Here is a 27,709-nt window from a genome sequence, read left to right as displayed (position 1 = left end):
ATTCCTACTTTAATAGTGTAATTTCGCGCCCATACGGCGCGAAATTACTACTAGCCCTTACGCCTCTTACGGAGTACGTGGAAGAAATAAATAATAAATGTTTTTGAAACGATGAGTTAAAGTTTAGTTGATCAAATCAACGCACTTCAAGCAAAAGTGGTTTGAGAGACAGCTGTCAACTATTTTGTTTTAAAACTTTTTCCAAATTTTCGCAGTGTAAGAATGTATATGATACACTGTCTACTTGAGAGTACTGCTCATGCTTAAAGTGCATTGAAAACGAGTTGAATACGGAAAGAGTTGCAAATGAGTTGCACAGAAAAAGAGTTGCAAATCGAGTGGTTCGCTCTCGGTTTTACCTGGAGCTCCATCATATTTTCAGCTTTTTTTCTCCGAATACTTTAAATTTTCGCATCGAATTTCATAAAGATAATCGTATCGACCAAATGATTTCGAATGTAAAATTCACTACTTAATAAACGAATAATAGACAAAAAAGCGACAAAATATACTCTAGTAACAATTTGAAAATAAAAATGTCCGAGAGTGAATGCAAAATTGAATACACTGTAACCATGATGCTTCATATACGGCAGTAATTTTGTGTTGTGTGTTCGAAGTGTTATGGTTTAGCAGTAGAAACATTTATTTTCCCATCACCATTTCTATCTAATTCCCTTCTCAAAGTCCACAAGAGCCCATACACAATAGAATTCTCATTAATTTCAACTGGAATTATCCATTTTATGCTAGCACCATTATGTGCATGTTCCGTTCATCCCCAATACGTCTATTTTATGCAAACGCTATCCACAATTCAGTGGTATGCACGTAGGGTATAGAGGTGTGTAGTGACATATATACATTTTTAACGTATCTCTCTATTGTCGTTTTACACATATTATCTATCTATATTTCCATTACGAATATATATAATGTGGATTTACTCATTGCACAATTAACTGTGGAGTGATGCAGTTGTCATTTCATGATCGATGCACTTAAATATGAACGAGCTTTTTCTCTAAAGTCTATAATGTTTATAAGCTTTTATCAGTACAACATAAATTTGCATGTATTTTCGTCATTTGCATATTATACTCAATGCCTGCCTGCACACACAAAACTCTCTAAACCATTCAATGGCACAGCATTTTCAATACACAAAAGCATGGAAACAGATATGCAAATTATTCGGCAAATGCGTTTATAATGAGAGTTTTATCGTGTTTATATGAAACATATTTTCTGACAGGAAATTCAACTTTAAACGATGACAAGCTAAGCAACGTACAGAGAGAAAAAAATGTTAAATAAAGAAAATATCGCACTTCAGTTCGCTTAATGCCTTTCAGCGTACTCGATGCTGTGATGGAACATTGTTTTTTTTTATGGAGATGAGATGTGAAAGCCCAGCACTTTTATGTGCAGAAATATAATTTCTTAAGAGTTTTTATTTTAAACTTTCTACTTAATGGAAGATGATGGATTTTTTATTAGAAAATTCTGTGCTGTAAGAAGGTGTTTGATGCTGATGTTGTCAAGTCATTGAAACATCGCTTGTTGATATTGAAGTCTAATGGATACTCTCCATGTGGATTTAATTCGATAAATCCCAGTTATAATTTCTTGCAGTCCATAAAAAAACTGTTTGCTGATGTGAAATTGGAATTAGATCAGGTCTTTATTGTTAATTAATTTTTACGTAGGAGGTGGGTAGAGTCAATAATAGTATGTTACATACCAAGGATCGAAAAGGTGTGTTTTAGACCCAGGTGGTGAAAACGTCCAGGGATGGAGCGACGCGAAGCGGATTTAATTCGATAAATCCCAGTTATAATTTCTTGCAGTCCATAAAAAAACTGTTTGCTGATGTGAAATTGGAATTAGATCAGGTCTTTATTGTTAATTAATTTTTACGTAGGAGGTGGGTAGAGTCAATAATAGTATGTTACATACCAAGGATCTAAAAGGTGTGTTTTAGACCCAGGTGGTGAAAACGTCCAGGGATGGAGCGACGCGAAGCGGAGCGGAGACCAAGGACGTTTTCACCACCGTGGTCTAAAACACACCTTTTCGATCCGTGGTATGTATACTATTTTTCTTCCTGGAGTACCAAAGTCACATTCCGAACAAAACATAACAACAGATTTGCACGCCATATTCAGCTGCGATCTCTATACCACATGCGAGATCGTATGCGATATCACAAAATCTCATGCGATATCACAATATCACATGCGAGATGGACATAACATTCGACATAACAAAATATAATGCGAGATCGCATGCGATATCACAAAATCTGATGCGAGATCGCATTTAATATCACATGTGTAGCATTTTCATTTGTTATAGTACATGACACATCTGGGAAAGAATAAAGATAGGATCGAAAATGACATAAGCGGGAATGAAAATTGAGAGAAAAAAGTGTCGGAGAATGTTCGGTACTAAATTTGGTGAGTGAATGTGACGGTTTTGGTACTTCAGGAAGAAAAAATTGTTTTTGAAAACTCTGACAAAGGTACAGCAAGAAGCAGCTACACAAAAACCCCATCGCAATGGTATTTAAAAGAAAGGTTCGGTAACAATGTATTGGTGTAACGGCATTTTACTAATTTTTAATGCATTCAAGAGGCGGAAATTATATTTTTTATATTTTGATTCTCCCACGAAACATTGAATCTATTACATCGATGACCTTTTATTAAAAATCTGATAAATCCAAAATTGTGTTTCAACTCTTAAGGTGTAACTGTAACTTTTTTGTACATCTTGTAATTTTACTTCCAAATTTGCACCACCTGGTTTAATCTATACACGCGAAACATGTTTCCCATACGAAACATGTTTCCCATACGAAACATGTGCCCCATACGAAACATGTTTCCAATACGAAACATGTTTCCCATACGAAACATGTTTCCCATACGAAACATGTGCCCCATACGAAACATGTGCCCCATACGAAACATGTGCCCCATACGAAACATGTGCCCCATACGAAACATGTGCCCCATACGAAACATGTGCCCCATACGAAACATGTGCCCCATACGAAACATGTGCCCCATACGAAACATGTGCCCCATACGAAACATGTGCCCCATACGAAACATGTGCCCCATACGAAACATGTGCCCCATACGAAACATGTGCCCCATACGAAACATGTGCCCCATACGAAACATGTGCCCCATACGAAACATGTGCCCCATACGAAACATGTTTCCCATACGAAACATGTTTCCCATACGAAACATGTTTCCCATACGAAACATGTTTCCCATACGAAACATGTTTTCCAATATCTTTTCATACGATGAGAGAAAAGTGAAACTCGACAAGTTATCTGTTTTGAGAGCCGTTGTGGTTTGATAATGACTCCACACAAAATTTGTTTAACAAATGAAAATCTCGATTTTTTATTTTAGTATTTCATTCTTAGCGCGAGCGCGTGCCTGGCCAGAATTTAGGAATAAAAGATCTAGATTTTCGATTGTTCAACGAAATACTTTCGGAATAAAATACAAACTACAACAACTCTTAAATGAGAAAACTTGTATTTTACTTTTCTCTCCCTATAAATTTCTGCGCCGTATCGACGTTTTCTACTCTACTTATATCCATGGACACGCAAAGTCAACACAAATTTCAATATTTGTTTACAATACACACAAAACTTTTTGTCCAGCTGAATAACAGCTGGTAGGCAAAATAACGAGCAAAATTAAAAGACGCCAATAAGGGAGGGGCTTATCGATTTTATTCGCGATTTCTTGTCAAATATCAATAGAAATACGAAAAATAAGAAACTCGTACATCGGGCATCCTCAAAATATTGTCTCATTTAAAAGATTTTACAAAAAGAAAATCTATGAAAATAGCACTTCCCACTCAATTTCACACCCAAATCACATCCACCTTGAACTTAGTCAAATATGGTTTAACGAAGAAAATCATCGTAAAAGTCGTTCATCGGAACATGATTATAGTTTTTCAAACGTCAAATCGCCAACACAAAAATGTAGTGTTTGTTGTGAAAATGTCATAATTTCGGTGATTTCGGTGTGATTTAATTCAGATTTTGTGAGGAAATGTGCTTCTTGTGTTGTTTTTAACAGTTCACTTATCGGTTGACTTAAAATATTCGTCGAAGCAACCAAAATTATGAAAAAAAATTTATGACCAATCATGTAAACAAACAACAATATTGTCGTTTGGTGGGACGTGAGTTGCAGAAGAGATGACCCAGTAGAAATAAAATGACGGCGGTAATCTTAAAAATTACGTTTTAGCGGAAACGTTTTGCTTTAAATGTGTATCCGTTTCCGGTAAAATAAATTAGTGCGAAAGCAACTACTTTTCATGAGCTTTATAATAACACCTTTAGTTAGGGGTGGGTCACATCCCTTATTGTATCAATGAAAGTACAAACCAGGGAGTTGCGGGAAATGTTTATATTTGGTATTTTAACAAAAATTAAATCTCAGCAAAAAGGTTCATAACGTTAATCCATTTCGAGACTTATTGTAACTTCGATATAGCTCTTTGATTTATAGAGCTTCAACGTTTGTAAACTTTATTGTCTAAAAAAATCAACGAAACAGCCGATGACTTCTTTAATTTTACTGTAGACTCTATCGTTTCTGAGCCCTGTATACGCCTGTATACCCACAAGTTTAACGGTGGTACTAATAGAACCAACGAAACATGAATGATAAAACTTGCACCGTACATTAAACAATTAATTAATTTCGTTTTTTACTCTATAAACTCTCAATCTATAAAGCAAAAGTAAAAAGCTTTTGTTTCAAAAATTACGTATAACTCACGCTGAATAAAGTTAGTATTTACACCATCTTCATGAGACCAACATTTTTTTCTAGTGTTTGTCTGGAGAAACCAGGCTAAATAAATTGTGCTCCCAAAATTCGAACGTAATTAACCACAAAAAAATCAAATATATTTAACCAATTCGTGTTTAACCAACACTCGAGCTTATATTCTTGAAACTTATTTCTAACATACAATCTTAGTATGCTTCAAAAACCATTTTAATTCATTCTGCTTCAAAGAACATATTTCGCATTCGTTCACATTTATTTCAAATTTGAAAGCGAATGTGATCACATTTGCAAGGCAAATGTGGACACATTCGTTTCAAATAATTTGAAACGAATGTGGCCACATTTTTTTATGACAATTTTTGAAAATGCAAATTCGCCAACAATATTGAATAAATCTTGAAATATTTTTGCAGATCCGAAGACTTCAGGCTCATAGCAATCTAGTGACACAACAAAAAATTCTGAAAATATTTTTTTTAAATACAAATTCGTCCGTGAGACTTAGCGAATTTGCCCAAAAAATGCACATTCGCCCATCTTCATCGAACGAATGCGCCCATGAACCAACTAACTTCGGATTTTTTTGACGCACATCTAGAATGATATTGACCTGTACTTTACGGATTCGCAAATCATTTTCATGAATTATTCAATATTATTGGTGAATTTGCATTTTCAAAAATAATTCAAAATAAATGTGGCCACATTCGCGCCACATTTTTTGAGCGAATGTGAGCACATTCGTTTCAAATGATGCGAAACGAATTTGCTCAAATTTGATGACATAAAATGTGAGCAAATTCGCTTTTCAAATTTGGAACGAATGTGCATGAATTTGTTCAATCTTTTGATGTTGAATTGATGTCTCAAATTTATGAACGATTTTTAGCGATCATATTTACAGAAATCGTGAAACTGACAAAAAGCCATTTGGTCAATATCAACTGATTCCAATTTTTCTGCACTTTTTTTTATTTGTGAAATTTTACGTCCAAATTCAATGGAGAACGAATTTCGCAGGAAATGTTTTTGAATTTTATACAAGTTATTATTATTATTATTATTATTATTATTATTTCAACCATATTAATTCTAAACTCATAAGAGCTGTTGTTTAAAATATTTTTCTAAGAAGTTTTGAGTTTAATCAAAAATAATAAATGTGTTGAGTATTTTTTGAAAATTGTTATACTCTTCAGTGTAAGTATTTCACGTTTCATTCGTTCAATAAGTGGACATTGGATTTTTTTACATAAAATTCTGGAGCTAAACTGAACAGAGTAAAATCTTAAAATCGGTTGATGATTTTAGAAAAATTAAAGTTTTCATATTTTTAATGAACTTTTTACAACTTTCGATACAATTTCAAAACAAATAAATCACCGTGGAAATGATTCTTGTTCGATTGTTTTTAGTAAATTTTCAAATTTCACCATTTCCCGCAATTCCCAGGGATGGTCTGTCATTTAAAGGTGAAAGGTGAGTTTGTTTATATAAAATCTATTTCCTCCGCTTCATACAAATTTTGACATTAGACCATACCTATAGAGTATACTTTTATTGAATTGCATTTTATCAAGAATTGAGTCATCCATTCGTTTCAATTATATCCTAGCGTCTGTGTTCCGTTCAGTGGCAAACTTTTACTTTTACTTTGGCGCCTTCGGCTTAGGAACAGAATCACATACTCGTCAAGTCAGTTTTGATATTTACACGTTTTAGATTTTAGAAACAATTGAATTAATCAAAAAGGTTTAAAATTCAGTTAGCATGAGGAAAATGTCAAATGTGGTAAAACCATTCGTAAGCTAAACGAAGGCTTGATTTCCACTTACCAAAAAGTACTTCGTGTGAGAGACAAAATTGAATTTTTTCAATTGTTGCTTTATTTACTTGACAGCTAGCTCTAGCATGGCTCTCTCACGGAGTATCTTTTATTGAGTGGAAACCATACTTAAGGCTGAGAAACTTACCAACGACTGACAGGATCATTGAATAAGCAACCGGTGGTGTAGTTGAGACTTGGCACTCGTATACGCCTGAATCTCGCCTTTGTGGATACCTCACCTACAAATTTAAATATGTTTAGAAGATGCGATCAATGTTTTAACTAACAAAAGCGACATTTCTTAATAAACACAAAAATCCCGAAAACAACTGAAGGCCCACAACATTTATATTATTTACCTGTAATGACCAATCGCCCATCTGAGGGTTATGCACACTAACAAATCGTTGATCGGATGTGTATGTAGTCTTATCCACAGTGAGTAAATGTAGATCTCTGTGTCGAATCCACGTCACCTATTGACGAAAAAAGCAACAAAATTTCATTCCAAGAATGCACAGGTGTTGTCGAGAACCCTTACAGTTACGGGAAACTAATTACATCAATGCACCATCGTATCAAACTTATCTCTACGAAATAAATCTTAAGCACAGCATTATGGATTGAGCTTTCCGTTTTATCGTAAAACTATAAAATAATTTGAGTAGACGGTAAACTAATGCTTTACGGAGGTGATTAATCTGAAACCATATTTTATGTGGAACATGTTTGAATAATGCAATCATTTATGTAAATCGTAAGACGCACTTGTATGGATTTATGCATGAAATGCACTGCTTGAAATTATTCCGGTTCAATAACTTTACATGTGTGAATTGTGGGAAAAAATATCGTTTGCCATAAGGGGCTGTACCTCAATTACATAACATCGAAGCTTACAAATATGCTAATTCAAACGAGCCGTCAGAACAGTCTGCTGCGACTGAGTCCCGTACGAACCTGTATATCTATTGCGAACGAGACCCTAGTGCATCCGTCGCCCTATTTATTTTGAAAAAGACCTTAAAACACTTAAGCAGCCTCTAACTCAGGAAGGATCGACCCGAATATGTCTATATCTTCGAACGTAGCCTCAATAGTTCGACCACATTGAATGAACATGCGTAATTTACAGGCTCTAACAGCTAGTCGAGACTTCACATTGAATTATTGAATTGCCAGTTGTGGGTTCGAAATTCAACCGCAACACAAATAATTCGTTTCATCAGGTTGTTGGTCACAACAATGACATCTGATTGAATCGGTTATAAAGTTGCGTCTTGGAAAGCCTCTGAAAAGCTCGTTGACGGTATGTGGTGTCTTTCAAAAAGACGTGAATCATTGACGGGATTCGTAGACCTGTAAGGGGGGGCAGTGCTGTTAAAATCGAGGTAAAACTAACGAAATAAAACATTTTGTGTTAAAATCTTTTATAAATCAAGAGAAATAACATTCGACAATTTCATTGGCGATAACCATCTGCAATATTGGATGCTGCTAATGAAGAGATCATTATATGAGGTAACAATTTTCTGAAGGCCCGTCATTGGGAAATGACAGGACAGTTTCCCGAAAATGTATGGAAAATTTTATCACCAAAAATTCACCGAAAAAATTCAAAGAAACTCACCTCTTATGCTTTCCATTGTATTCGTGCACCGTCTCTTTATGTCCCCAAGGCATATTTAAACACTAAAAAACTTTTTACTCGATGAAAAAACAAAAAGTTTTTTTTTGTCGCGACAAAACACAGAAAATATTTCGACACAATTGTGACATTCCGCTATTATAAGTACTAGAATGAATGTTTGCTGTGTTCACTTCGGCGGTAAAATATTTTCATTCAAAAAAGTGTCCGACCCTTCAACGATGGTAGACATTTATTAAAATTGTAACCTCTCCCACTTCTTTAGTAAGCTAACAAGACTTCGCTGAGTCTAATTATGCCAACTCTTTGAATAAAAATATCGGCTGAGGTCGAATAATTGTCCGCTGAGCTTTAACAAACCTCCGCTGGGCTCTAATAATTCTCCTCTGAGCTTTGACAAACCTCTAATGAGCTCTAATAATTCTCCGCTAGGCTTCAATAAGAGTCCGTCAGACCTTAGCACGTAGTAGTAAGGCAATGAAGCTAAGCGAACACTCAATAAACATCAGCGGATACCTAATAATTGTTGCTATGATTTAATAAGACTCCACTTAGCTTTGGCAGATCTCCGCTGAGTGTCCTATTCGCTCCATTAAGCCTTCCTGCAACTTGCTTAGGCCTAACGGACACTTCCTGAAGCCTAGCGGAGAATTATTAGAGCTCAGCGGAGGTTCGTTAAAGCTCAGCGGAGAATTATTCGACCTCAGCCGATATTTTTATTCAAAGAGGTGCCATAATTAGACTCAGCGAAGTCTTCTTAGCTTACTAAAGAGAAACGAACATTTATTTACGCTCAACGCAGTCTTACGAGAGGCTTAATTTTTAATAAATGCTCTCCCATGGTTGAGAGAATGTCCGCTGAGCTCTCGTAAAGCTTTAAAAAAATGGTCGATTAGCATTATTAAATGTATACGCTAGTATGGTTGTTTTTAAATGTCCGACACTTTTTTGAATGAAAATATTTTACCGCCGAAGTGAACACAGCAAACATTCATTCTAGTACTTACAGGTAGCGGAGTGTCACAGTTGTGTCGAAATATTTTCTGTGTTTTTGTCGCGACAAAACAAAAAAAACTTTTTGTTTTTGCATCGAGTAAAAAGTGTTTAGCGTTCAAATATGCCTTGGCGACATAAAGAGACTATGCCCGAATACAATGGAAAGTATCAGAGGTGAGCTTCTTTGAATTTTTTCGGTGATAAATTTTTGCAAACATTTTCGGGAAACTGTCCTGTCATTTCCCAATGACGGGCCTTAAATCAAACTACCAACTATGTTGTTAAGCAACTAGCTTTGGTATAACTGTCTTTTCGCCCTCGGCTCGGATGTGCACTTGTTGAAAAACAATTATCGAAGCAAGTTGCTCAAAAATACACGAAGGAGTTTACAAGCATCACTAAATTGTTTCCGAATTAATCAATTCCGTAGCATTTCCGTGTGAATTTTACATAAAAATTCACGAAAAATGAACCCAAAATATTCCATATGTAAACGATCGTTTTCGCAGAGTGGAAATTGCTATGTAATGTTAAACTTACGCATGTGGCAGGCGGTAAAATGAAATGAACAAAGATATTTGAATTCTAAATAAAATACCGGCCCGTAAAAAAAAGATTTAGTCAAAATTCCACCACTCTATTTGATGTAAATTTCCGTTCAATTCTTTCACTACACTTTTAAAGACAAACTCTTTTCTCTTTACATTAAGTGTTAAGATTGACCCACTTAACTTTTCTATTGTGTGGGTAAGTCATTAATTATAAGCATTTCAGAGTGAACGTACATCTTACATGTACTAACGGCTTTCATTCTCCCAGTATTATTCAAATAATATCTGGTACACTCACCGCCGAAAGTTAGCCACGTAAATGTCAAAGTAAATGTATAGCACACTACATGGTTGACATTATTATTTAAGAACTTAAAGAACTAACTTTTTCGGATGAAACTTTGCATAAATCTGCATATATGGAAATATTGTAGAAGATTTTCCGATTAGACACAAAAAGTAAACTTTTGGTGGAAAACTTAAATAATAAAGTTGTTTTAAGACTAATGTCACACCGTATATAGATTATGCTGAAGAATGGATAAAATGGATATATGTGTGAGCCGAAAGCATCAATGTACCCATACCTTACGCTAAGTACCATACTTAGTCAACTTTCGTAGAACCATGTGAATTTGTGGAATGCAAATAATTTAACATGTCTGAGTCATCAAGTATTACTCATAGCCTAGACACTACAATGGATTTTATAAATTATTCACAATATATCTAAGTGACACGTCCATTAATTATTTACTGCAAGTGATATTTAAAGTTAGTGCACACATTTTGATAAAATTAAACTCGATGCATTGGTATGAGTAAATTGGATGCGGTTATTGCTAACAACAATTTTTCAATTGTAAGGTTAACGAAAAATACCAATGGTCTTTCGATCTCCTTTTATGATAAATGATCGAGGCTGTGATTCGTGTTTGCATACAATGTTTTACAGTAATATTGTTTGTCTTCCCTCAGACTGTTGCAGTCCTGAGAGACTGTTATACGATGCAATAGTTATTTGGATCACAAGGGACGAAAGTAAAGAAATTCAACCGTGTGCGAGAGTTGCTGCCCGCGCCGAAGGCAAGGGCCGCAATCGCACAGGTTGAATTTCTTTACGTCGTCCCGTGTGATCCACATAACTTTTTATCACGAGAACTACGAAAATTGTAATTGAGGCACATAAATTCGAAGAAATGCGTTGTACTATGATGGATTAAACCAAAATATGCTGACATTTGCGGGGGTCCAGGGGGCGGCAGCCCCCTGGCAAAAGAAAATGTTATTATTATCAACCATCACAACAATCAGACGTAAAAAACAACAACAATATCCTTTGAATTATTCGTCATCAATATGTATCAACTTTGTATGTTAACATTAATCAGAGCACTGGCGCACGGTTTGTTCAATATTAATCAAAGTAAACATCTTGACAAGATTTGACTTTCGCATTATGTACATCGACTTTCGCATTATATACATAGACTTTCGCATTATGTATTAACCGATATCGATACATAACTTGCATTTTTTTACTTTCGCTTCCCATTTGGGAACCGAAAATTACAATTTTCGTAGTTCGTGTGATGAAAATGTTAGGAGAATAGTCATAGATTAATCGACGTGCATGTTAAGCGAATAATGAGAAAAATCAATTGTATTTTCTATGAAAATTTTAAATGTTACATTTTTCTCATAATTCGCTAAACATACACGTCGATTAATCTATGACTATTCTCCTTAGATTGGGATTTTAAGACGTCACAAATGATTTTTTAATTAACAATGTCTTTCGTCACAGAACTGCATAAAATACTATTTCCTAACTATAGTATTAAAGTATCGCAACTTCGACATGCGTATTATCAACCTCATTGTTCCTAATGCATGCTGAATGTCATTTTTAGCTAATTCGATTCCTGAACTCCTGCTCGTGCTGGAAACCTCTTATTCGCTAAAAAAATGACTTTCAGCATGCGACAGTTACATAACTATTAAACGACCTTGCATCACACAGCAGATACAAACAATCTTAATATATTTTGCTGAAATAGTTATTCCTCGTTGTGTGTACTTTCATTACATTATTCAAATAGTTGTTCCTCGTTGTGTGTAGCTTTCATTATATTACTCAATGATGTTCTACATTCCTCCATCAAAACTTCAATATTTTAGCATTTATAGTTAAGTGAATTGTTACATCGATTGCTCACATTACTTCGGTGATATGAGTGTATCAGAAGAGCAGTTAAAAGTTTTGTGGCAGATTTGTGGAAGTGGTTTCTATACGTTTTACACAAATTGTCCTAAATTTACATAAAATGAACAATTTTACCTTCTGATGGACTCAAAATCGGAACTTAATCTCTTGTATTTCTTATCGATTGTAGTCAGCAAATGGTTGTTTCAGCTATTTTTACGCTAGGCAAATTATGTTTTTGCTATATTCTAGAAACTTGCAAGATGACATGGACCAGAAGCGGAAAGAAATGAAAATTAATTTCGAATTGTTGTGTTGCTGGTCTGGTAATATTAAATTACTAAGCTGTTGTATTGCTTACTATACTTATTGCTTATTGTATTGGTCGGAACAAAGCAATACAACAGCTTAGTAATGAAATGAAAATAATTTGTATAAAAACTAAGAGAAGCAGGAAACCCAACAAATGAATAAAATCCAACATAATTCACATCTGAGTGGAAAATTGTTTCTAATTTAATTCATAAGCCTCGCGTAATTGCTTTTTTCAATGTTGTTTATTCTACAGCGTTTTCACCCAGTTGATTGATAATATTTTTCTTTATCTTCCCATTCGAGAGTATAATACGCGTTTTTAGTCGTCCTGCAGTCGATCTTGAAGACTATTGTTCGATTTTCTCCGAGGGGGAAACTACGCGAGCAAATCTTGTCCAATTGGTGAGTATTTGCTTATATTGGTGGCTATTCGCTTCTATTGGTAACTATTGACGGCTATTGGTGTCTGCTGACGGTTATTGGTGCCACAAGCAAATAGCACCTGTCCCAGTATTTGCTCGCGAAGTTTCCCCTTGATTTTCTCGCCTCACCCGTATTTTATAAATAAGATATTTTAGAAAATTTAGGAAATTCCAACAATAACGAAGTTATACTACCAGAGGGGATCATTCGAGTTAAAATTTCAACAAAAATTTTCAATACAAAAACAAAGTTGACAGTTCGGGAAGAAAATTTCTATTTTCTGCCCCATCAAATCAAGAGGAAATAAAATAGACATTTTCTCCCCCGAACTGTCATCAAACAAAGCGTCAGAAAAACGCCATTTTCTCATATATATTTGTAGTAGAAAAAGCACTGAGTGTTTTCACGTTCGTTTTGCAAAAATAACTCCGATTAGTCTTGATATCGATAAAATGACACTTAGAGAGTGTAAAACGCCATTTTTTCAAGTATAGACTCCAGAGTACACGTAGAAAAGGATTCTAGGAACGTAAGCTCGAAATAACCACGGGTTACGTATGTTCGTGCCATTTCCATTTTAATAGTAAGAAATTCAAAATTAAAAAATTTAGATTCTTTTGGTCTAGTTTTGCCAATTTATCAAAATGGTATAACCGTTGGAGCATGAAATCGAGGCCAATCACGCTATATTTGCGATTAATTTGGCGAGCTATCGTTCGGGTGTTTTTTCTTTTCTTTTGTATGTGTCTGTCTAGGATGTTGCCGCAAAACTATAATATCTGGAATAATGCTGGAAACTTCAATATTAAACTGACTCCATTCAAATTTCGAAATCGATAGATTTCCCCCGTTTCAATTTGAATGCAAATAACACGCCACCCTTCATTAAAATTTTGAATGCAATAATGAAGCTCTTTGAAAGTAATTTCTTTTCTTTTCGTGTTCGAAACATTTCAGAATGGATATAAAAGACACACCGTCGGGAGAGAAATAATATAATGGAACTAACAATTTGAAAATAAATTTAAACCCATAGTTGTTCGTCCAGAAATTTTCTTCGTCTTATTTTAATGTAATTAAAGTCCATGTTCTGTTACATGGATATATACAATTCAGAGCAACATTTTAAATCAGCAACGATATTTTGTGTGTAAAAAAGGTGGAAAATTTACTTTGAATGTGTTTCCGAAGGAAAAGTGGAAAAGTTTTTTTTTTTCATTTTCGTTCGAAAACGAAAAGCTGTGTGTAATACGAAAACATTTGTTGTTATGAGAAATTTATATGGTGATAAACTGAACGACGCAAAGTTTAGAGAAAAAGCAAAGTTGTTATTTCACAAGAATTAGTTGAGAGCTTTATTTAAGCATTAAGTCGTTGTTCGTGACCTTTTGACACATGAGTTACTTAAACACTGCAAAGTTTATTAAAGTGCACATTCCATGTATCGACCTTCAGGCTACACTAACACTCTGTTGATTAAGTTCTTAATTTGAAAAGTATTTCGATTGGAAAAACTAATTTTTAATGAAATCTGCTGAAAGAGAAAAGGGAAAAGGATAAACAATTTCCGCACTTATTAACTTGAAAGCACATCGTTGGGTCGTGGGTCAAAGGTAATTCACAAATGATGACGTGTATCACACATGAATCTCTTTCGTCAATACAGATTTATTGACATGAGTCACCTCAAAGTCTCTAAACACTGAAGGTCATGCAAATCTTGAGCGGATCACACGGAGCCCAAGTTTCTGGTGAATTTCAGTGCAGCGTCATATTTTGTTTCGTGTAGCGCCAACGGTTCCTATAGAACTCTATGTGGTGAATGTGGGAATGCTGGAAAAGTATTTCAACACTGTAGTGACCCTTCACTGTCCTCAAATTCACCTGAAATTTCGATTCCATCAGTTCCTGCGGATTTGCATTACCTTCAGTGGTTAAAGAATAATAGTTATTTGTTAACCAAGGAATTTCCTACTTTTCTTCCCGATGACAGCACTTTTTCACAACAAAGGCTTCTGAAGATTCAGCTGAGTGGAGAAAATAACCATTTTCTCGCTTGCTTTGTGAGAACTAAGTTTCACTCTATTTTCCCTTAGTTTCACCAATTTCTCTAAATGTCACTAATTGTTAAGGCCAGGTGCCAGGTGTTAAGGCAATGTTTACATTGCGATGTAAGCACCTTCACCTGGCCTTAAAGAAAAGTTTTCTAATATAAGGCCCAGCTTTAGAACACCTACGGTTCAGATAATACCTCAAATCTACACTTTAAAAAATTAAAATTACAGTGTGCACACCGTGCAGCATTCAATTTTTGTATTTCTTGGTTGTCTAACCAACCGTGCGTGTCAACACTGATTGACATTATTGTTGAACTTACCGTCTTGTTTCCTAGATTTCGTATCCGACAATTGAGGTATGCTGTTTTCCCGACTAGTGCTGTCACATTTTTCGATGCCGATGTGTCAAAATATGGTCCACGATTTAATGCGTTATTAATCACCTCCTTATCGTTGCTGTTGTAGTCCAAATCAAAGTTTTCCGTTGAAGTGGAATGAAATAGCTGCTGCTGTTTGGGCCGAGACGAATAGTGAAATGTGTCATTGGTATATGATTGGTGAGGTGATGTGAATCCTAGGAGAAAAGGAAACGAAAAGTGATTAGATCATTGGTTCACAGGAATCAGCGTAATTTTTAGTGACATTCATTTCATGTAGTAAAGAGAGGAACACGGCGCGTGAATGCAAACGGTTAGAATTGCAGAATTTCTTTCGGCTTAAATTAAATTTAGTTTTGATAATAACAAACAAATCCAATCTATTGTAAAAAGGCAGACCGGCTAAGCTAATCGAAAGTACATAAAAACTTGGTCGTCTCTACTCCTTGGACTGTTTACAAGTACTGTGAATTGCAAATTGATGTTGTGGTTTCGCTTTATTCCCAATTAAAATGCTTTCCCTAGCATTCAACAATATTTACTTAAAATTTTATTTTTGCATTTCAGAAAATCCAGTTGTTGGTTAAGCATAACATGGCGTGCAATAGCCTCCAGTGTTGCTCAACAATGCACGGTTCAAATTGAAACAACATATGTCTTCCAGACGAGTTGGTTCAAAACATAATGAATGAATTAACTATACATTCGGACGGATTTCGTAAATGATTGCATTAGCCTTTATGTCACACATTATTCGCTATTCAGCGGATTGTTTTACAATTTCGGCAGTAAAATTAATTTTAAGCATTAGAAATATACCGAATTCGAAATAAGCATTCAGAATGAGAACATTGCACTGAATGGCCATTAATTTTGTCTCAGATACTTATCTATCACTTGTATTCATCCCGTAGTCCGGGATTATTTCATGTAATTCAGTGATGATATGAGCAAAGTACGCAGCCTGTGGGCAATGTTATATGAAAGGATTTTATCGCTCTAGTGCGATAAAGGATTAGCAAAGGACTTTATCGCAATAGTTTGCATAAAACGTTGTATGCAACACGACGAATCGTATGCTGGTATATTATAACACACGACTTTTTCCCAACTTCGGAATCGTCTCGGATAAGCAATCTGACATCTAGTCCGACCTTCATACGATTCTTGTTACATAAATAACTATTATACAACACAGCATCATAACGTGCATAATCTGCAAACTTTATAGACCACATGTCTCGCATGTCACTGCATGGCTAGTGATGAAGCGGAATTAAAGTTTACTTTTATTTTGCTAATGATTCGCTAGACTTGTACATGCAACAGGATATGACTAGTCACTTGTGGATAGTTGTTTCCTTGCCACTGTCACCATGGCCTGATGAGATGTTGGCAAAAATAATTCTTTAAAACTTTTGAGGAATTATGAAATTGCATTGCACTGTCTCTCAGATCGAAACTTTACGCACCTTGTTAGGCTCACGATGTGTAATTATGACACGAGGCTAATAAAGTACTTCGCACTCGATGTCATAAATAACCATTTCAGATCACTTTATTAGGCTAGACAAGTCAGTAAAATTTGTATGAGGGAAAACGAAAGGACAAACTATAGTGGGATTCTGAGTTCCATGTCTATTGAGCAAATAATTCCAGTCAAGCGACCTGACCCACCAAAAGGTTCCTAGTCAGTGTGCATACGTAACATTCGTTCACATAATTAATCGAACACTCGGTACCTACATGTTTGTCTGTTATGTAACGATCTACTACATTGTGAGAGAAAATCTAATAAAAAAACGAACGAGACCGCAAATAACAAAGAATAATGTCCGCAATTCAATATATACATGTTACGTCTTCATAGAAACGTAAACGAAACCCACAAAAATCTATTATCCTGCGACAACTATTACTTCGTTCGACTGTTGTTATGTTACAAACTACTACCAGCAAGCTTCAAAATTCCAGCAATGTGATTTTCTAATCAACTTAAAATGTTAAAGCTTTTTCACAAATATTTATTTCAAAAATATTGACAATATTATAGTCTTCATGAATATATTGTAAGTATAAAACATGATATTTTCATGGCAGAACAGATCTGTATGCTAGCATTTCTTGTTCATTTTATAATCAGCCCTAAGGATTATAGTCGATTCCATAATATTCGTTTCATTACATAACTGTTTGTTTTACCTATAGTATCCAACCACATAGATACGTATGAATATAATCCCTTTAAGTATTTAATGAATGTTTCGATAAACAATAATAGAGACGAAGATAAGTTTAGTCAGTCCAATTCTTCTTGATTTCTAGCTTTCTCCTTCGACTAATATGCAAAAAAGCCCGTCGGAATCGAATATTTTTATTTTGAAAGTGATTCCCAATATATGATATTTTCGCGCAAAATTTGAATTCGCTAAGGGACTTTCAAAATTTGTGCCAAAATATCATGACACCCGAAAAGACTTTATTGACTGGAAACGTCTATGAACTTTAAGCCTTGATACTCCGCTTGCTCTCCGTTTACTCTTTAAACAATTGAAAAGAGGTTTAGTGTTCGATTACCTTTCAAATGAAACAAAAATCTGGAAAAACAGATGAAATTTACTCGAGCTATATGCCTCAGTCCTCAGGCCTCAGTCCAAGAACCTAAATTTAAATTTTTTTTAAACCAAATTCTATTCGGCCTTCGATTACCTTCTAAATAAAACAAAAATTAGGAAAATAGTAAGAAATTTTACGATTGATTTTAGGCAATTTCACGAGTTGCTACATGCGAAAGTGCCTAAAATCAAACGTCCAAAACAGATACTCAAAAAAAAATTCATGTAAGGGGTCGAAAACCAGAGAAAATCTCAAAACTCCATCATTTTCGTCAGATTATTTACCTGAAAATTGTTTTTGTCTTGAAAATGTTCAGTTATTTAGAGAATTACACTGATAAAAACCTTAGACGAATTATGATTAGTCTAAGATGTCTACCGATTAAAAATTATGTCACGGGAAATAGTTTAAAAAAATGCATCGTGGAGGCGGCAATTTAGCCACTTTGACATGTCGTTTAACAATTTTTCGTTTAGAATTCTGAGTGGCATCGATTAAATAGTACATTACTATGCAAGGGAAGTAAAGTGATATCTCGTATCCAGATGAGTAAAAGTAGCCGAGGGCTTTAGCCCGAGGTACATTTACTCATCGTGATACGAGATATCACTTTATTTTCCGTGTGTAGTACGACGTTTTACTATGCGAGTGATGTAAAGGCTATTGTCTATACATGTAATAGCCTTATTACATGCACCAGCATAGTAAAATATAAAAACATTTGGTGTCTCCTGACGGAGGAGCATCCGGTGAATAATAGTAATTAAAGGAAATACTAGAAATTGATGGAATTACAAGGACTTGACTGGAAATATGAAAGTACGGATAGGTCGAATGATCAAAAGAACCAGCGAATGTATTAGAAACTTTTACTTCTCACTCGCTGCACGTTTCGCGAATCGCGATCTTGGCGATTTGGCTCGTTGAGCATTTTTTCAACGCTAAGACGGAATCTGAGCATCAGGCTTGGCATTTAAAATTCAAACCAATAGAAAATACAGTTCAGTTGCAGGCTCTTTTATTCGAGCCGTTGATTTACCACCCTTTTCAGGCAATTAAGAAAATTGGTTACCGACACTCACTTTCCGGCGTAAGACCCTTGACCCAAGTCAACATAATTTCGGTAAACGAATTTACCAATAATATGCCCTGACTCACATTCGTGTATTTACGACCCATTTCCATAGGATATGTTGTAATGTACTAATAACATCAACTATTAATGATAAATATCCATAAATATTCTTTGTTTCCATCTAAAATCAATAAATAACTTCCTGTATGGCTTATCTGAAATACATGCAATGGTATGGCATAGTATATTCGCTAGCATCATCATCATTGTCGTACTAAAACATTTCATAAAGCACTCCAAGCAAATAGCTGATTTTGTAAAAATAATTTTTCTGATGTGCTCTGAACTGAAAAGCTTTAAATTTGAAATTTATTTCGTTTTCTTGTAGATGGTACAGCCAGTGTGAGACGATTGTGTATACTCGAGCCACTAGAGTGAAATATAGTATCTGGAAATCAACTAAACGAGGAAAATAAAATTAGGTGTAGCGTAGTTTTCTTCCTTAAAATAAATAAACTGCAGAGGAAAAAAAAACCGAGAAACAGACAAGAAAAAAAAACTGTACAACCAAGTGAGTCCTTTTTATTTTTATTTTATTTGACTGATTTTTTTAGCCCCGTACGAAGTACGAAGGGGCTTATAGGATTACGATGCCGTGTGTAATTGATGGAATTCGAAGCAGACGGTAAGGGCAAAGTGTTTGCCTATGTTCATAGATGACGAATCCGCAATAAAAATTTGGGCCGTCTGTCCGTCTGTCTGTCACGTCGATATCTTGAGTAAATCAAATCCGATTTCAAAATTTTTTTTCCCCCTGAAAGATAGTCAAAATAGTGAGGCTAAGTTCGAAGATGGGCATATTCGGGTCGGCCCTTCGTGAGTTAGGGCCACCTAAGTGATTTAAGGTCTTTTGGTGATATTTATGGCAAAATAAACGATGGAAATGTAAATGACCCGGCAAATGATAGGTATTGTCAATACCAATCAAGGAAAAAAAAGTTTTTTTTAAATCGGGTGAGTGGACCGTGAGTTAGGGCCTTAGAAGTGAAAAGCTACTAGGGCCCTATGTGTATTTTACATAGAACTCAAGTAAATTTAATCCGTTTTTCGTAATTTTTGTTTCATTTGGAAGGTAATCGAACGCCGAATAGAAAGTTGTTGAAAAAAAATTAAATTTGGGTCCTTGGACTAAGGCCACTGTTAAGTATTTTACATAGAACTCAAGTAAATTTCATTCGTTTTTCGTAATTTTTGTTTCATTTGGAAGGTAATCGAACACCGAATAGAAAGTTGTTGAAAAAAATTAAATTTGGGTCCTTGGACTAAGGCCGCTACTAGGGCTCTATGTGTATTTTACACTGAACTCGAGTAAATTTCATTCGTTTTTCGTAATTTTTGTTTCATTTGGAAGGTAATCAAAGGCCGAATAGAATGTTGTTGAAAAAAAAATTAAATTTGGGTCCTCGGACTAAGGCCGCTACTAGGGCTCTATGTGTATTTTACATATAACTCGAGCAAATTTCATCCGTTTTTCGTAATTTTTGTTTCATTTGGAAGGTAATCAAAGGCCGAATAGAATGTGGTTGAAAAAAAATTTAAATTTGGGTCCTCGGACTGAGGCCGATACTAGGGCCCTATGTGTATGTATACTCAATAAATTAAAATTTTAGGGATATTTGAAATTTTTGTTTTATTGGAAAGGAACGTCGTACGGGGCTTCGTAATTGCGCTATGCGCAATTTCTAAGATGTACACATTACATAATAATTTTACTTTAACTACATTAACCGGCGCAATAGGCTTACGATCAAAGTAGGGTGACAGACGCACTAGGGTCACGTACGCAATAGATATACGGGTTTGTACGGGGCTCAGTCGCAGCAAACGCTCCGACTGTTCTGATGGCTCGTTTTTTCGTTCTTTCCTTCTCATGCAGCTATAAATGTTTTCATTTTCCACAGATTTTATATCGTTGTAGCATTAAAACTTCTGACAGTCGCACATAAAATAGGTTTGTTTAGATAGCTTTTTCAACTTAAGAAATTTATTTATGCACCCTTGTCTATACACACTTTGGAAGGATATTCCACGGATGTTCTAACCTTTACAAAGTATCCTTTGTAATAGAATAGAATATAATGTCCCGTATATAACATGTATATATGGACGAATGGAGGCTAGTAAATTATTATACGCCACGTAAATATAATCAAGGATAGATACCAACTTTCGGCATTTTCGAAATGAGAGTCGAAAACGTACAATTAGATTTAGCATTTTGAAAATGTGATTATTCTACAGAAAGATCGTAAAGTGTTGGAATATACACGAGCCGCATGTATTTAGTCAAATTATGTCATAATTTGTAAATCGGTTTACATTTATGAGTCAATGTATATACAATTGGGCCAACCCGAAATTACTGTAACTTAATAAACAAAATGATTTATGAACTTAAAGACAAACCAGATTATTTACCACTTGGCAGTGCTGGTGTAATATTTCAAACAAAATTAAGGTCGCTCGAAACCGTAAATTATATTTTGCTGTTTTACAGTTTATTTCGAAAACTAAATTTTGGGACATCGTTTTTATTCGGTGAAAAATCACACAGAACCAAAAAAAAATTATTACGTCTTGTGTTCATTATGCAAATTTCCATTTTTCAATTAGTACTAAAACGTTTTTGTAGATGCAAAGCCAATATTAATTTCTAGATGAAATTATGGCATTGCAATGCCAGTGATTAAAGTCAGAGAAAGATAAATGACAATGGAATTCGCGTTTTCCAATGTTCGTTGATACTAGTGGGGAGTTTCATCGTTTTTTGTTTCATTTTTTATTCAAATTTGTTTATGAGTTCACATTTTGTCATAATTGAAATACCAGAGACTATTTTTGGGAAAACATTGTACAGTACTTGCAGGGACACACCGTTGACTCTTGCGATAATTATCATTTTCGCTGGGCTTCACAAGTAAAATACTTAATTGTTTGGAGATTGTTATTTTGTTCACGAGGTATTATAGCCTCGGCTTCGGCTCTGGCTACAAACCTTCCTCTCGGCAAAATAAAAATAACCAAACAAGGACGTAATGTAAATTTGACATTTTGTATCACGATGGGTAATAGGGCGTATCGAATTTTTAGAATTTTAAGGGCCGCGATAGCCTGTGTGCGGAAAACGTAGATCATTGAAAACTAATACCAGGCATATGGTTGATGGATCCGAAGGTGCCCGGGAAGAAGTTCCCCCGGACGACTTTAACTTTCAAATGGTCATAACTCGGAAAGTTGAGAGTATTTGTGAAAACAATGTTCTAGCAGGATGTAGAGCGTTAAAAACTCTACAAAACTGCCAAAGAAACCGATGGTCCAAAAGGTGTGTCTGCCGAGGTTTTCTAACATCGAAAGTTCGACATTTTCGTTTTTGACATTTATTTCCTGAGAGTCAAATTATTAAGTTTAGCTTTTGGCATGAGGTTGTAGAGGAGGTCGAGTACTACCAGTACACTAGGCATTGTCCCGGTCGGCGATCCATCCGAAACCACTTTTTCAACATTAATGAATGAACTTTTTAAGTGTACCCACGTCGCCCACGAAGCCAGTGCAGACACTGTAACCGGTGTTGCTGAGTCGAGGTGACCTTGGCCAGTAAGTGCACATAATATTCCATAACAGTAGGTGAACTCTTTTACAAAATATTTGGGATTTATTAAGTAAAATAGGAAAATCTAGCAAAATATGTGAAAATTCAAGAAAATTTGAGAAAATGTTTTCCCATAAATAGTCCCTGTTTAATACTTTGTCATTAGGTGATGCTGATAAAACGCATCGGCAACACACGATATTACGTTACAATAATAACATAACAGCTGAATTCATATGAAACGTTTTTGTAGCACCTCACATTTTTGAAAAAATAAAATTTATTAGAATCTTTAACGGCTAAATTTTACTTTAGGGGACAAGTAACCACTAGAAATATTTTATGTTTGGATATTAGGAAGCATTATAGATGGAATTGCAAGATCTACGCATACAAGAACCTATATATATTAGATTTCAAGATTAAATTGCCTGATCTAGTTTCGTTAAAATCACATATGCAAATTTTGTTTTCCTCGTATTCGAGCAAAATTTCCCGGTAACCAAAAAATGACTTCATACTGGTTCCTACTGGTTCGTTCAGCCCGATTCATTCGATTTCCCGGTAACCTTTTTTTTTTTACGAAAATTTCCCGGTATTGTGGATACCGCGGATAAACATATTTTACATACACGGTTAGAATTGATAACTTGTAGAGTAAGTGAATCTGAAATTTTCAATCAAAAACGTTTCACCTTCCACTTCCATCGGTTCACTTTCATCCGATTTCGTCGGATCAGAACAGGACCTGATGACCGATTGCTATCTCTAAAGCGACAACCAAAATTTGTAACATGCCAAAAATCAGTTCGGACCTGATGACACAGGTGACACAGACTCAAAGTTTGGGTTTTGGAAATTGGGTTTTAGATTAAATTAAAAATTACAAAATGAGAAACTTCTGGAGGATTTAGAATATCTTTATGCACAAAAACATTAAGTCTAACCAATTCCAGACAAAGAAAACACAAACGAAAGCTTATTGTTTACTTGTTTGTTTCTCATGTTGAACATGAACACGTCTAAGCGTAAGTGTATTTTTCACCGCATATTCAATTGTATAACACTACTGCCTCAGGAATTTCTCTCTGCGTTCATTATTCTAATATTCAAAGCTCTACCACTAAATTTATTTTCTCTAACACAGCTTCAAAGAACAAATTTACTTATGTAACAGAATCACGGAAAAGCTTTCAACATTTTTATTTGTTTGTTATATTTTCGTGAAATATTTCATTATAATGAAAGTAATAGTTATTTACATAGCTAGGGATAAAAAGTCGCTAGGAGATCGTTAACGAGACTTTTCATTTTTACCCGGAGTTAGGCACATAACTGAGCCCATCCCTGGATGGGTTATGGCATTCACTAATGCTATGTAAATATATTGTTATAGCTAACACCATAGCCAGAACCTGGCCGTAATGACTTCCTGCTAAAAACTAGAAAATTCCACTAACAGAAGAAGGGGTTAGGAAATAAAGGATCGTTGATCTCTGGGTTTCTGCTTTCATATATAATGGAAAGCCTCCCTAATCTCCAAACTATCTATCTACCTACATAATTGTACATGCAAAACTCAACGCAAAAATACTTTACCAACCTAGGGTTGTAAAAAGAAAATGAAATGACATGCGTCGAAAACCGTACTTTTCATGTTTTAAGCACTACTTTCGACGCCCTCCGCATGTAAAATCCATTACAAACCTCGGGTTAAAAAGATGAAAAGTCTCGTTTTCGTGTATTTATTGACCTCGGCTTCGCCTCGGATCAACAAAATTCACACGAAAACTCTACTTTTCATCTTTTTATCCCTAGTCATGTCATAGTATATTACTATACCAGGGAAGTAATGTGGGAACCGAGTAGTTGGCACAGGTCAATTAACTATTCGAATGCAGATATTCTTTTGTTAACTAGAACAGTTGTTGACATGAGAGAGTATGATTGTTAATCAGTTTCAGGCGAACCGTAGATGAAGAAAGATTTAAATAAAATTTGATTCGTTTACGTTGAGAAAATCGGATGTTTTATTAGGCTACGGCCTTGCCTGATCCTATATGGGGGCTCAACCGCTTTTGGACCTTTAAGGGATGTAAATTGTGAGAAAAATTAAAAGACATTTGAGAAAATCCATTTAAAGTTTGCAAAGTGAATTGTGTAAAGACGATTTTGAACAATAGAAAATCGAAAGTAAATGAAAAGAAGCACGTGGAGAAAAGAATCGCAAAGAGTCCGGGTGAATGCTGAGTGGGTATTACGCCGAACAAATCGCAAAGAGTCCGGGTGAATGCTGAGTGAATTTACGCCGAACAAATCGAAATGAAGATAACAAACAACTGCTAAGAAGTAAAGACTGAGATGGGAGAAGCTGGGAAGAAAACGAACACGCAACGCGACGGAAAAAGTAATTTTAAAGTTGGCATGCGAACTTTGAAAGTTTCAGAAACATCGAATCGACAGCAACGTGGTGTATACAATTCGAAACAATAAGCAGGTCGGCGAGACAACAACAAAAAACAGATCGAACAGTGACTTGCAAGGCTGGTTGTATATTTTTCGGATCATACGATGCGACGACTTGGATAATTTTGAGCTTCGAATATACGAGGAATGTGGACGATTTTGATGTGAACATGAAACGTTGCAATGGCGATGAATATGGCAAAAGTGTTTGGATTTATCATTCGTTACATTTGTGAATTTACTATTCGTTATATTTGTAAAGAGGGCTGTGTGGTTGAACACATTTGAGGTCAAATGTTTTGTTAAGAGGGGGTTGTGTGGAAACCGAGTAGTTGGCACATGTCAATTAATTATTCGATTGCAGATATCCTTTTGTTAACTAGAACAGTTGTTGACATGAGAGAGTATGATTGTTAATCAGTTTCAGGCGAACCGTAGATGAGGAAAGATTTAAATAAAATTTGATTCGTTTACGTTGAGAAAAGTCGGATGTTTTATTAGGCTACGGCCTTGCCTGATCCTATATGTGATATCTAGTATCCAGATGAGTAAAAGTGTAAGAGTATCGTGATACAAATACGAGATATTTTCCTTGTGTAGTTGTAGTATGCTATTTTATCTACATAGGTGAAATAATAGCAGTGAAAAAGTGCTATTATTTCGCCGTCAGTAGATAAAAGAGCGTATTCACCTCTGCCCAAATGTTTATTTAGACACTTGGGGTTATAACATTCGCCTTCGGCTCATGCAATAACTCCCCAAGTGTCTTAATAAACATGTGGAAAGAGGTGAATAATCTACTATTACTTTACGAGCGATGTAAAAGGTTTACCCTAATGAGGTAATGGCCATATTACCTCCCTAGTAATGTAAAATTGGCTCAAAATTCATTTTATTTTGCTTGGTGGTGTAGTCACTCTTTCATGCGAAATTTGCAAATGAAATGCATTGGTGATTGATTTGTGGTTTTGTCAACGAAATGTTAAACCGTTCGCTTGCATTGTTTGGCTGTTTTCTTTCGCATCTCGCATGGACAGATACCAGCAATAACCTAAAAAGCTTTTCGAAGAGCTATTACCTGTATATGTAATACAGAGTCTGTGTGCCCCAAATCTTGGCTTGTACGGCATATAAAAGCTGTCCTTGTTGATGATATATTGATGAAATGGATTATCTCTTTTCATGACAATGTATGTGGAACGTATCAAGCCCTCATGTGATACATCACCACACAATCATATAATCCAAATTTAATCAAAAATATGAGTGCAACCTTTTCACTTTCATAATTGAATTTTCCTTTTATTCGGGAAAATTAAATAAAAGTAAAATTATGGAAATTTGTTGATGCTATCTATCATTACCGGTTGGGCTACCATCGATGATTGTAAAAACACACAGTATATTAATAGAACACACACACACACACACCCATACTCAAAACATGTATATAAAATACCGTAATGTAATACCCTTAAAAGTGATACACACTAAAGGTTTTATAATGCTGACATAGTCCCATAAAACCAAACCGTAGACCTTCTCTTCCCGGTACAAAGACCTGGCTTCGATGTATAGAACCATTGGCAATCCACACAAACACAATTTAATTTAACCTTCGTGTTCATGTTCAAAATAAATAAAATGACATACGGATTTCCCTATGCTAATGTTAAAATAATTCGAGCACCTCATGTGACCCACCAAAAAAATATTTAATGTCGAAAAGATAATCGTCAGCTTAAAGGTTATGTTTACCAGTCCCAATATCATAATAAAAAGAGACATTCAGCTGAGATTGAAATTATGTTGATTTGGTGTGTGTGTGTCCCATCTCTGTTTTACTGTTTACTTAAAAAGGAATTAGACCGTGAACAAAGATTTCCGCAATTTATTATAATTAGTTGGATACTTATTGACCTGTTGTGAACGGAAGAGATTAGGCAATTTCGCGAGGTATGGCCCTAACGAAGTTAATTACATGCCTTTGTTTTCGCAAGGGTCGAAAGTGGTCTATTACACCACAGTGATGTCAAGCAAATTTACTGAATGCATTATAGAACTCTGGATAAAGATGAAAATAATACATTTTGTTCCGAGTGATGAAAAGTTAACCCGAGTAGGACAAGCTTACGAAGTGTACCGAAAAATTCAGCTTTCATCACGAGTCACAAACGACGTTTTAAGAGAGCGCTTGAGAAAGTACTTTCTTGGCCGCAAATACTCTACCATTAAAAAGTATTCGATCATTTAGTGTTTTCAGTGTAAATTGACAAACTTTGAGAGGGCGCCAAAAATCGAAATGGTACCGGATTTTCACGAAAGATGGCGCATTCAATAACTTGATCCTTAATCTTTAAAGGAAAAATATAAAAAATATTTTCACCAAATATGAAAATTTGGAGAATTTTGAATTTTCCCGAGGGTCTGCATGGACTATGCAGACCTCTGCAAAAATTAGAATACTTTTGAAAGGTAGTGTACCTCTCTCTGAGAAATACAGAAAAATTGAACTTTTCGATCATGGTTTGCGTGTCGAAATCCGTCGAATTTCAGTGTTCAAGCGCAAAATAGTTATTTAAGGCCCGTCATTGGGAAATGACAGGACAGTTTCCCGAAAATGTATGGAAAATTTTATCACAAAAATTC

General features: G+C 35.2%; 1 protein-coding gene across 1 annotated transcript in view; it reads right to left on the bottom strand.

The window, feature by feature from the left end:
* The window catches only part of LOC119084638 (neurotrimin-like), a 187,926-nt gene that overhangs the window by 51,577 nt on the left and 108,640 nt on the right, over positions 1 to 27,709 (bottom strand). Inside the window, exons 4-6 of the mRNA XM_037194706.1 lie at positions 15,198 to 15,451; positions 7,041 to 7,157; positions 6,827 to 6,920 (exon numbers count right to left, since the gene is read on the bottom strand). Coding sequence (XP_037050601.1) covers positions 6,827 to 6,920; positions 7,041 to 7,157; positions 15,198 to 15,451 — 465 coding nt within the window. The remainder of the gene's footprint in view (positions 1 to 6,826; positions 6,921 to 7,040; positions 7,158 to 15,197; positions 15,452 to 27,709) is intronic.

This window comes from Bradysia coprophila, unplaced genomic scaffold, assembly GCF_014529535.1.
Source record: "Bradysia coprophila strain Holo2 unplaced genomic scaffold, BU_Bcop_v1 contig_87, whole genome shotgun sequence".
NCBI classification, from domain to species: Eukaryota; Metazoa; Arthropoda; class Insecta; order Diptera; family Sciaridae; genus Bradysia; species Bradysia coprophila.
The sequence above is the reverse complement of the archived record's forward strand: the minus strand, read 5'-3'. Positions and strand labels throughout refer to the sequence as shown.